This window comes from Pteropus vampyrus, unplaced genomic scaffold (genome assembly GCF_000151845.1).
Source record: "Pteropus vampyrus isolate Shadow unplaced genomic scaffold, Pvam_2.0 Scaffold417, whole genome shotgun sequence".
NCBI lineage: Eukaryota > Metazoa > Chordata > Mammalia > Chiroptera > Pteropodidae > Pteropus > Pteropus vampyrus.
The window spans coordinates 303,672-315,808 of NW_011889198.1; the positions used below are offsets into that span (position 1 = coordinate 303,672).

The window sequence follows — 12,137 nt, forward strand, 5'->3', positions numbered from 1 at the left end:
ATGGCTATTTTATGCTATCATTCAGAGAGAATGTTTACATCTGTTTACACTCAGTGCGTAACAGGACTGTTCTTATGAAAACGGCTGACATTTTGATCACTTGGGTGCCAAGACTTGTCTATGTACTTTGGCGCATTTGACAGTGGATCTTGATTGTCAGTCTAAAAAGCACTAATGCCTACTGTAAGACCCACATAGGACAATGATAACAAACTGAACACCGTGATCCATAGAGGACATTAACAGCGCCCCAGCTCTACATTACGTACTAGCTTTAGGTCTGCGAGGAAGAGAAAAGGTTGAAGGAAAGACAGTACTATTCTGTCGCCATTGCACCTTTAGCACTCAGTACAGAGCTTGGCACGTAGTCGGCATTAAGATACCCGTTGAATGAGTTGTAGTCTCAATTTGAAAGCATAGTCGAGATCATGCTTGGATTTTAAAATATCGGTCTGTGCCCGAGCGACAGTACAAAAAGATTCACACCTACCGAGTAGCGAGTCACTCCGGTGGCATTGAACGACACTTGGATGGTCATCTTGGGGCCATCTATCAGGAGACTGTATCCTTGTGTCATGGCCTCGCGAAGCGTCAGGGTTTGAGCTCTGGCACCATCACCGACCTCGATGCTCCACCCGAGCTCATACCGGAGCTCCTGAAGCTGCATAAAGAGAACTGGTACTCTCCTGGACCCCAGGACTGTTGTCATTATTTAACGTTTTAATCAGGACTGAGGTTATGTCATTTTAATAAAGAAAGAAAGTTTACTTAGTTCTGTAATTTAAAAACTTGCTTTCGTACCGTATTCACGTCCGCCATCCCAGGAGACACCTGAAAGGTAAACTGGAAGGGAAAAAAATCATGCTGTGAGGCTCCGATTTGGAGGAGTTTGCGTCATGCCACCTGACGGTATGCAGAGGACACCTGGGCGACTGCTGTGTCGTTCTCACGCCAAGAGGCCCGGTCGCGGGCTCTGGCGGGACGAGAGAGACCAGGTGCAAATCCTGCCTGCACCCTCACAGGCCCTCTCACCTCTGAGCTGAGAACAAAGGGCGATCGAAGACCTAAGCTCCCTCCCGCTGTGAGTTCGGACACTCGGTTCCCAAACGCACGGCTCTTTCCTGGGTCCATAGTCAAGTGTGCGGTCAAGCCGTGCAGTTCCGCTATTGTTATAACCCGGAGTGATCGTCTCTTTCATCTGTCCGTGTCCGATGGTAGCTGTGCTGGACTATAAAACCCATGCGTGTGGGACTGAGCTGTTCTACTCGTTACTGCGTCCTAGCATCGGACACCGGGCTGGCACGTGACAGGTGTTTGGTTCGTCAAGTGGTTGTTAGTGTGATCGCAGCCACCAGTGAAGTCTCCAATCACCAGGCGTGATGCGCTGAGCACTGTACGTAGGTGACGGCCACCCCATGTCGGAAGTGTTATCTGCCCCCCCGCCCACCACCTTAGACTTGGAAGCCAAGGCTCAGTGTGCGTAAGCAATCGATCCGAAGCCACGCCACCAATAGGCAGTGGATACAGAGCTGCGGTCCCGCTCCCCAGCCTGGCCCTGCCTCGCCCTGCGCTCCACCTGCAGCGGCTGCAGGGGCAGCAGCCAGCCTGCCTCACTCACAGACATGAAGTCCTCCGCGCAGAGGGTGGACCCCGGGTGCTCGTGGGCTCCAGCTAGCACAGCGGGACAGCTGACCTGGTACGTGGAAGCCTTCGGCCTTACAGTAGCGCTGGTGTCCGTGAACCTGACGGTCATCTGGTGCTGGCCGAGCTGCGTACAGATAACATAGTAAAAGCAGAAATGCTGGGACCTCGATGGGAAAGGCATCTCCAGGATACCATCTGACCCCACTGAGTGGCAAAACCCCTGCAGTTACCAGGACTGCAGGTTCTGGAAGATTCCTCATTCCTATACCAGGAGACTATAGGTAGCCCTTTTTGATATCCCAGAAAGGATTTAAATGGCAGTTCCTTGAGCTTCAGGGATTGGAGTTCAGTTTTTATTTTCTTTTCGAATTTACCCTGTGTCTGCATAGTATGGTCCTGGCCGTGTGGGGGCCTCTCGCAGTCATTCACGGAGCACCGACGTAGCTGCCTTGGGCAGAGCCATCTTTGATACTTCCCCCGGCTTAGGGACCTCAGTGGAAAGCAAGGGTTGGACTACCTTTTTCTGTTATGTGTTAGTAGATGTTTTAGATTTTATAGGCCATGTATTATTTCTAAGGGGTACTCTTTAAAAACAAAACCATCCCGAGCTCAAGGACCATCTCACACACACATGTGCGCACGCGCCATGGGCTGGGTGTAGTTTGCAGACCTCTGACCTAAAGGAATGCAACTTCCCTGAAACAGGGAGGGCCTGTGCCAGAAGGGAAAAGGGTAATCACCGGAGGTCTACACTGCAGAATCAGATGAAGTGGCCTTAGCGCAGTTTTCTAGGATGTACCCCAGACCTACTAAGTCATCAACTGAATGAACTAAGTCTGTACTTTACGAGTTCTCCAACTGATTCCTTGCATAATCAACCTTGAGAACTTCCGCTTAGAGAGGTTGCTTTTACTGCCCCCAATAAACTTGATTGGGCAGAACTGTTGCTTAGCTGCTGCTAGGTGCCCAGCACCTGTTTCTAACGCGTGGAGGTTCTCTCTGCCAGCACCCAAATAGCTTCCTGTTTCCCACGGGGGTCACAGATCAAAATAGCTCATGCTCGAGCCATCGAGCCCTCCCCCCATTGTGTCATTAGTTTTTGGATATAATGATTATCGTATGTGGAGAGGGTACCATAACCCCCATTTTGCAATGGGAAAGCAGAGGCTTAGAAAGGTTGGCTGACTTGCCCAAGGTCACAGCTAGATAGTGGCAGAGCCAGGGCTCAAGCCCAAGGCCTCAGCTCCATGGCTTCTCAACCTCAGCGTCACTGGCACTTCAGGCCTGAGCATTCTGCGTCACTGGGGGCCACCCTGTGCAATGTAAGTGAGTTAGTAACATCCTTGGCTTAGTGCCCACGAGATGCCAGCAGCGGCCTCCTCCCCCTCCAGCTATGATAACCGAGGATGTCTCCAAAAGTGTCCCCAAACATTGCCAAATGTCCCCAGGGCAGACCAAAAAAAAAAAGTCACCCCAGGTTGGGAACCGCCGTTCGACTCCCAAGCCCGTGTCCTTAACTACCAGGTTGCTGTTAGTGACTACGAACTCACTCCTTCCCAAGTCCCTTGTCAGAGCCGCGACTTACCACTCTCCTGGTACAGGTCTCATATGGGGCCCTCAGGGTGAGCTTTTCTGGGTCCAGGTCATAAGTGCAATTCAGCATTTCAAGACCAAAGGGATCTACAGACGCAGAGTAGACAGGGAATGGCCAAGAAGTACATTTCAGTGTTAGTCAACCAAAGAGACTATACCAATCCATGCCTAAGGTCTTTCAATTACTTCATTTTTTATTGTCCCAACCAGAAGATATGAGCCAAGCTTTGAGAGATGCTAGGATTTGCAGCTAAAAATTTCCCAGGGAATTCTGAAATAAGAGAAAGACAAAGTCTTCCACTCTTGGTGGCATCACTGCAAATCAGGCACCCCTGTGGCATCGTGGGGACTGGAGGCCAGTTGCTTCAGAGTGTGTGTACTCTGCTCACTGGAAAAGTGGGGCTGGCCTTGCGCCAAGGGCTTTCTGTTAAGACCGGGATGAGAGTATACGCATCACCTACCCATCAGAGACGCATGCCATTTCTTGATGCCAAGATTTCTTGAAAACTCCACCGTCATTCTGTCTTTATGGCAAGTGACAGTACCTGAAGAACAAAGGAAGCATGAGGGGCCTCTGAACGACAGGAAGCCTGGTCCCTGCAGGAGCGGGCAGCGGGGCCGGAGGAGGACGCCAGTCAGCAGAGGCGAAGCTCGTCCCCCATCCTCGGCAAGCTCACAAATTGGTGGGAAAGAACTGTGAGGAAGGTGTCAGTCAAGGCCCAGGGCGGGGCTTTCCAGGGAGCTAGGGGTAGGCGGGGTTGGGTCGACACAGGTGCATGCAGGAACCAGGTGGGGGACCTTGACAGCGATGCCGATGGAGGTGGGGATGGGGGGGGGTCTTTGAAGAAGCAGAGAATGAAAGTTTTCTCTAAAGATTCTTCAATTTGATGTTTTGTTTGCTTGTTTGTTTTTAAAAAAAACATCATAGGGAAGCCCAAGGACACTTTTAAAGCCAAATTCTGCCTGTCACTGCATCCTCGGGCTCAGGCGAAAGTTTTAAAAAACTCCTCATTTCAAGCGAGCAGGCCGGTTTTGTCTGTTACGGCGATGATTTCCTTAGGCATGAGTTTGTGTTTGAAGACACGGCTGCCAGAGAGGGGGACGTGGTGTTGTGGCTTTTGTTCTTTAAATGCCACCAAGCTCGAGGCGGTGAGGAAGGCGTGCAGGTATTTCTGCGAGCTCTGTGGTTTAGCTCGTGTGGCCAGCCTCAGGTAAGCAATGGAAAAATCTAGTGACTCGATCAAGGCAAGAAAGAGGGAGAGCGGAGATTGTCTGGCCCCAGGTGTGTGCTTCCTGGCCACCTGGGCCCCTTAGCTACGACCTGCCGGAGGATGCCGAGGGCATTTCCCTCACCCCAGAGGCCTACCTGAGAAGGCAGAAGTCCCCAGCTGAGCAACGTCTACTGAGTTCACCGAAGTCACAAGTGCGAGGAAGAGAGAAAGTGGCCAGTAGGTGCTGGAAGCGGATGGGGTGGCGTTAAGAATGAGTGAGCTTAAGCCGGCAAGGCCATTGCATCCCTCCCTCTGCCCGCAAGTTACTCACCTGAAGCAGCCTGAGGGACCCCCCCCACCTCCTCTCTGCCGGCTCGCCATGGCCCAAGGCACCACCAAATCAGTCAGGTAGAGAGGCCGGCTGCTCTGCGCTTTTAGAGCAGGAAGCCAGACAGGACCCCGCCCTCTTCCCATTGGAGACACCTGCATTTTCTCCATCCCCTCCAGCTGAGAGCATGGGACTGGGGAGGGAGAGGCTTTCTGGAAGGCCCGCGGGAAGCAGAGTTAGGCCCTTCCTGGCACCTGCCTTTGCGCGTTCCACCAGCTGCTCTGAGGGCGCCGGGAAAGCCAAGTTCCCTGAAACTGGCTCCAGATGAATGAAGTGGTGTTCTTCTCCATAAGACTGGGAAAAATTAGCATCCTCTCTACAAAATGCATCCTCAGCTTCAATGCAGAAGGAAAGACGGTGACGGGCTTTATTGAGGCAAGAACATCTCTTTTTCATATCATCTTTAAGCAGCAAATCTTTCCTTTAAGTCACCCCTAGTCTCCTGGCTATTGTGGACAGCACCCTGACAGCGTGCGAGGAAAATTACCTTTAAAAAATGGATGAAGCATTATTTCCTCCCAAGTATAAGTTTTAAGCTTACTGGGAAACAAACAAGCAAACAAACACGCAGCCAATTACAGAAGGCTATAGAAAAAGGGAAAAAGTTACCCACAATCTCGCCACTGCTAATATTTAGGTATGTAACTTTATGGATTTCTTTCTACAAACGCCATATGCACTCAAAACAGCCGCCACCTGGAATCAAAGTTTAAGCTATGTTTTGTAACCTGCTTTGACTACGATCCACGTCATAGACATCTGCCATATCAAACACGAAGTTTCCATTGACATTTGAAGGTTACGTAGTATTCTATCTAGATGAATCAGTATTTAAGCTCTCCCTAATGATCGACATTAAGACAGCTGCCGAGTTTTTATCATTATAAATAATAATATAATGGACATTCTTGTACATTTCCCTCGTTCCTCAGGATAAATTCCTAGAAGTAGAAATTCTGGGTCAAAGAGAGTAGTGATCTACATAAGAATGTCAGAGTGTGTAGCACTAGGGAGATTACAGATGGGAAACAGGCAAAGCAACTTGCCCAAGCTTCGACTGAGTGTCAGGGCCAGACTGAGAACTCGGATTTTCTGACACCTAATCGACATATCTTTTCGGCATCTCTCATTGCTCTTGGAGACGCCTAGGTGTCTGCAGCTCATGTTCTGTAACAGATGCTCAAACTCTGTGCAAGCGGCAGGTGGCACTTGCCGTTCCTGATCTGCGTGTCGTCTTTGTGGCCTAACTGGAGGCGTAATCGCCATTCCCCGTTAAACAGGTGTCTGGAGTGACATTGTAAATAGTAGCAAAGCAGCGTTTCCCAATTTCCTCCATCGAAGGGATCACCTGGGGTTTCATCGATATCAAAAAATCCTGGGTTGTACCCAAAAGCCATTGCATCAGGCTCTCCGGGGGCAGGGCGTGGGGGAATGCATGTTTAACAAGCACCATCGGTGAGTCTTCTGATCAGGAAGATTCGAGAAATACCTGGAGGATGGGAGGCGAGAAAATGAGTGTTTGCCAGTTGTCGACCTCTTTATGGGAATTAATTGGTGATGTCCCGGTGGAATTGGGGAGAGGGAGCAAAATCCAGGATGAGCAGGTTTTAGGGATGGAGATGGTGAAAAGGTGTGGATTCTGAGCAGGAGCAGGACAGTAATAGTTACTCCTACTCAGTGTATTTTCCAAGAAGCAACACCTTCTCTACAAACGCGAAGGTAATTTGTTACCACGATGACTGAGACTATGATGAGACTCAGAGAGGCCCGCCAAGACGGTGGCAGAGAGGTGACAGGCGGGCGTGGCTCTCCTCCTTCCCTGGCCCCGCCCTCGGACTCGCTCTGCAGGACTGTCCTTTCTCTGGAGGATGAGGACTTGCCTCGGGAAGGGCAGCTCAGGCGAGAGCCCCAGATCGGGGGCTTCCTGCAGGTTAAGGGGCCGCACAGAGGCCCCGAGCTGGGGGCTCGGATTGAGGGGGGGCCACATCGGGGTAAGCTGGTGAAGGCGGTAGTGCACCAGAGATTAATTTCACTTGCCTCACCTGGCCCAGCCCATGCCATGCGTGGGACAGTCACTGAACAAGTGGCTCCAGGCCCATCAGACCAACCTGCATAAGTCCACAAGGCTACAAGTGAGTTCAGTGCAGCCGGCTTTGAGATCGCGGAAGAAATGGCTGTTTCGTAATGAGATGGTGTCTCATGTCACCAGTTAGGAAAAACTAAAACCTTTACAGAAACGATAGATCCTTAATGTTTTACTAAGCGAACAGCGGGATCTCTTTCAAATGCATGTTTGCCACATTCTCTTCAACGAGCCTTTTTTTTTTAAGGTAACTCATTTACGACTAGGAGGTGACTAGGAGGTGTTCCTTCTCCCCTTCTCTGAATGTGCTAGTGTCAGGAGAGTCGTGAGGCCACTTCTCACCTGCTGACCACACCAGGCACTACTCGAAGGGAGTTTTAGGGTGTCATCCACCACGGCAATGCAGGGTCGTTGCCTCACTGGGCCAAGTGCCCTCCCTACTTTCTGAAACGCAATTCTTACGAACAGCAGTTCGTCATTCTTAAACTCCAGCACAGTCGAAGCATACACTCGATGGATCCACAATGATCCAGACTCCTCGCAAGGAGTTAGTATCTACCTTACATGCAAATACGCATCAGTTGTTTTCATTAATCTCCGCCTTCATCATCTGCCACCAATTTTGCTTTCTTTGGACTTTGGGGAATTAGACAATAGACCAACTACCGAGCTACAGTCTCTGTCTGCGAACTAAGCCACGATTACACTACTTTTTTCCAGTTCATAAAATCATACTTTTCGGTTTATAAGGAATTTTATGTCATTTCATCTTTACTACCGTAAGTTTAGGTGATGCTGATGTGATCATGAGCATCATCCCCCAGCTTCATCCACAAAGAAATAGAGACTCAAATAGCTGGAGTAACTTGCCCCAGATCATTTAGACTCCAGGTCTTCTAGCTCCAAGTTCAACCCTCTTTCTCAACCTCGTCTTGAAGGGCTGGGGTAAGGAAGATGTGCAAGTTCGGATGGGTTTGCTTCTGCCACCCCTCCCCCTCCGCATCCATTCTTCTTTCAAGGAAGAAGTTTTGCCAAGGAAATGCCACAGGGTGTCAGGATTTTTACCATTAAAAAAAAAAGCTCAGGTGTTTTACCATTTCACAGGAGGGTTCAAGTCCAAGTTGTAAGTATCGCTGGAGTCAAGAACCTTCCTTCTGCTCCTTGTCCTTCATCCCGACCCTTTTTCTCTGCCCCACAATTGCTCTGTCCTAATTCTCGTTTGCTTCCTTCCTCATCCTTATCATTCTCCTTCTCCTCATGATTATCTTTATCATCATCATCTTCATCTAGTACCAGACTCCTTGTTTGATTGGCACTTAGCGTTGCACTATAAACCCATCTTCGAGAAGCTCTCTCTCAGCTTATATATGATATTCTATTTCACAGTGCACTAATGAATGCAATTGTACCTAAATTAAAGTGGCCCGTGCAAAAATGAATCGAAGAACATTACCTTGTTCTCAAAGTATCCACAGTCATGTTTGGATATTTCATTCTCTCCGGTCTGGGCTGAAAAGAAATTTTTTTTTCTTTGCAGCTAAATAATGTGGCCCTCCAGGCTGCTTCTATAGCTTCTATTGCTAGTCTCATAGAAACTAGAAAAAGGAAGAAACATTGACCCTTGGGGCTAATTGCTATTCGGAGGAAAATGCTGATGAAAGCATTGTACTTTTTCAGAGGAGGCAAATACTTTATCTTGCAATAAAGATTTGGACGAAAAAAAAGATGAGGAATAAACAGTTACAGATTTCTAAAACAGAACTTCCTCACATCAATTCAGTAGACTATTGTCTAAGCATATTAAATATTTTGTAACATTATAGGGAAATATGGTTAAAGAGAGAAAAGACAATGTAAAATAGTATGTATTCAATGATGAAAACTAGGTAAAAAGATACCGCAAGAGAATATAGATATATATATATAGTTGATCAGTTGTGTAAGGATGATGGGTTCAAATTTTATTGTAGTGTCTTCAGAGAACATGTTTCATGAAATCTATTATTTGATATTTGTTGAGACCGGCACTGGCTTTAGTATGTGGGCAATTTTTACAAATATTCTCTGTGTGCTTGAAAAGAACATGCATTTTCTATTGAGCGCAGCGTTCTATATATGACTAATCTTGTTCATCGTGTTCAGATCTTTCATACTTTATTAATCTTTGGTCTGATCGATATATAACATTAAGGGGTGCGGTAAAAACTCCCACTATGATTGTGAATTTGCTCTGACTCTTTAAATTCTATTAATTTTCGTTTACTCTATTTGGGGGCCATGTTATTAAGTACATACAAGGTTACGACTATCATATTTTCTTGAATAATTGTTCTTTTCATTGTTATGTATTATCTCCTTTTAATCCTAGTAATTTTTTTTTTTTTTTGGTTTAAACTATTTGCTATAAAGATAGCTATACCAATTTTTTGTTAGTATTTGCTTGATATAACTTTTTCATTTTTTTGCTTTCGGTCTTTCTGTAGTTTCATATTTTAGATGCATCTATTGTAAATAAGATAAAGCTGAGTCTTCCAACTGGTCAGTTCGGTCTATTTATGTATTTTTTGATAACAGATTCGGACTACGTTTTCAGTCTTATGTATCGTGCTCTTTATTTACATTAATTTTCTATGCTTTTCCTCCTTTCAGTAAGATGAAAATTTAAGTTATTGATTTGAGATCTTTCTTTCTCCTTTCCTAAGACAGGCATGAAAAACTGCAAAATTTCCTTCTAAACTCTGTTTTAATAGCATCCTATAAATGTTGATATTTTATGTTTTCATTTTCATTCGATTCAAAATATATATGATAAAGGATTTATATTTGGAACATATAAAGAACAACCGTAGCTCAGTAATAAGAAGACACACAACCCAATGAAAAATTGGGCAAAGAATTCAAGTATAAGATGTGGGAATAACTCATAAGCACTTGAAAATATGCTCGATATCATTAGTCATTAGGGAAATGCAAATTAAAAGGACAGTGATACAACTTTGCGCCTACTAGGATGGCCATGAACAAAAAGAGAGACAATGACAAGGGCCACAAGGATGTGGAGACGTTTGAACCCTCGCACATTGCTGGTGGGAATGTAACACGGCACACTCACTTTTGAAAACAGTTTGGCAGTTCCTTAAAAAGTTACATATAAATTGCCCTAAAACCCAAGCAATTCCACTCGTTGGACGAGAAAATACATGTCCACGCAAAAACTTAGTATGTGAATGTTCATAGCAGCATTATTCATCAAACCAAAAAGTGGAAACAGACCAAAAATCCATCAACTGTCGAATGAGTAAGAAAATTTGGTATATTAGTATAGTAGAACGTTACCCAGTGACAAATAGAAAGTACTATTACATGCCATAACATGGGTGAACCTCAAAAAATTATGTGACGCTAAAAAAAAAAAGCTGGACACAGAAGATTGTGTATCGTTTGATTCCATTTATACGGAACGCCCATGAAAAGCCAGCCCGCAGAGCCGGGAGGCAGATTAGTGGTTCTCAAGCTGTGGGTGGGAATGGGGTTGACGACAAATGAACTTGAGGTACTTCCTGGGTGACAGATATGTCCTAAAGTTGGATGACGGTGACGATTACACAACTTCGTAAATGCACTAATGATCATTGCTTCACATACTTAAAATGGGTGAGTTTCATAGTATGTAAATTATACGTCAATAAAACAGTTTAAGAAATAGATCTCCCCAGTGAACTCGGCTAGTTATGAAATTTTTGGAAATCATTTTCTCCATTCTGAGCCTAGATAACCAGTATTATACTCGAGACCTGTTAATGGGCGTAAAAAAATTAAATGTGCCTCAAAACACTCAGGATGATGACAGCAATCCTCAATATTCAATGTCATGGCCATTCTGGAAAGAAAAGGTCCAAGTTCAGTGCCGTAAAGTCTTCCAGCTGCCTTCCATGGAGGGAGGCCGGAATGAGCTTTGCCCTGGGTAACACTCTTCCTTGTCACTGATTAACCAGCTCTGTAGGAAGGGCTGCTTCACCCACATCCCGCTCTGCCTTGGGAGTGATATCTGGCCAAGCTTTGGTGAGCAGGAAAAATGTCCACTCGCTACCACCAAGCCGCTAGTGATAGCTACCTGGAACTTCTGAAGGAGGCCACAAGGAGAGATCTGAATCTTTCTGATGAAGATGGCATGACTCCCACGCTCCTGGCCGCCTACCATGGCAACTTGGAAGCCCTAGAAATAATCTGCAGCAGAGGGTGAGTCCACCCCGAGGGTTTCTACTGGAAACTGTTTGCGGTAGGATTTGGCGACTGGCAGCAAGAGGCAGAGGCAGGGAAGTCAGCGAAAAGACTTTGCCCTTTTTAGACTGTCTAAATAATTAGCTTTTTAGAGATGGAGAAAACTGCCTAGAGATGCTTGCTTGGCACAGAGAACCGGCACCGTGGGGGTCGTGAGCCACGCACAGGGGCGGGGGGGAGAGACCTTGAACTCCGAGGCATGTTATCAGCCTCATGGGGGAGGACGTTTTAACGATGAGCCTTGACAAATATTTCCCATGAAGTTTAAATGGTTGACGCTTTAAAAAGAGATCATTGTTCTACCCTCTTTTAAGACGTGAACAAATGATGTGTTTTTCTTTTATCTTTTCGTCTACACCATTAAGATCCCACAGCCTTTTATCAACCCTAGGGCAAGTGCATGATTCTTAGATGAAGTTGCTGGCTTTACAAGCTGTAAAAGGGACCTTCAGCCTGTCTTAACCTCATCACCTCCCTGGCTGCGAGATGCATAAACGCACACACACGCCCTCAGCCCTTCTAATGCAGGAGTTACTGGGCTCTTGTCTTCTGCTCGTTCCTGGAGGGGCTAGACAGTATCGGTAATTATAACCTAAGAGAGTGAAGAAAAGAAAAAAGGAAAGAGTAAATATAGGAGCCACGTGAATTTATTTCAATTCAATACCTATTTATCGACACACATCTCTTATGTGCCAGCCATTCTGTGAGCCACTGGGGATGCCGTAATCAACGAGAGAGACAGGATTACTGTCCTCGTGATGGTCACATGTGACAGAGGAAGACAGAAATGAGATCGTGTCTGCTAGGCATCACGAAGGGGGAAACAGAGGGCACTAAATAGATAACGCAGGCATCTCTCGTAATCTGGGGGTGAGGGAAGGCCTTCTGCATTGAAGCTGCGTTTGAATGATGAGAGGAAGCTGGCCAGAGGAAGATT

The 12,137-nt window shown here is 46.5% G+C and overlaps 2 protein-coding genes across 2 annotated transcripts in view; one reads left to right on the forward strand and one right to left on the reverse strand.

Moving 5' to 3' along the window:
- Positions 1-6,102, reverse strand: part of ZP2 (zona pellucida glycoprotein 2) — a 12,679-nt gene extending 6,577 nt beyond the window's left edge. Inside the window, exons 1-7 of the mRNA XM_023523812.1 lie at positions 5,883-6,102; positions 4,604-4,774; positions 3,699-3,782; positions 3,230-3,324; positions 1,619-1,768; positions 802-843; positions 491-661 (exon numbers count right to left, since the gene is read on the reverse strand). Coding sequence (XP_023379580.1) covers positions 491-661; positions 802-843; positions 1,619-1,768; positions 3,230-3,324; positions 3,699-3,782; positions 4,604-4,774; positions 5,883-6,102 — 933 coding nt within the window. The remainder of the gene's footprint in view (positions 1-490; positions 662-801; positions 844-1,618; positions 1,769-3,229; positions 3,325-3,698; positions 3,783-4,603; positions 4,775-5,882) is intronic.
- Positions 6,103-10,961: 4,859 nt separating this feature from the next.
- Positions 10,962-12,137, forward strand: part of ANKS4B (ankyrin repeat and sterile alpha motif domain containing 4B) — a 10,178-nt gene continuing 9,002 nt past the window's right edge. The window contains exon 1 of the mRNA XM_011380951.2: positions 10,962-11,158. Within this exon, the coding sequence (XP_011379253.1) occupies positions 10,995-11,158 (164 nt within the window). The 5' untranslated portion in view covers positions 10,962-10,994. The remainder of the gene's footprint in view (positions 11,159-12,137) is intronic.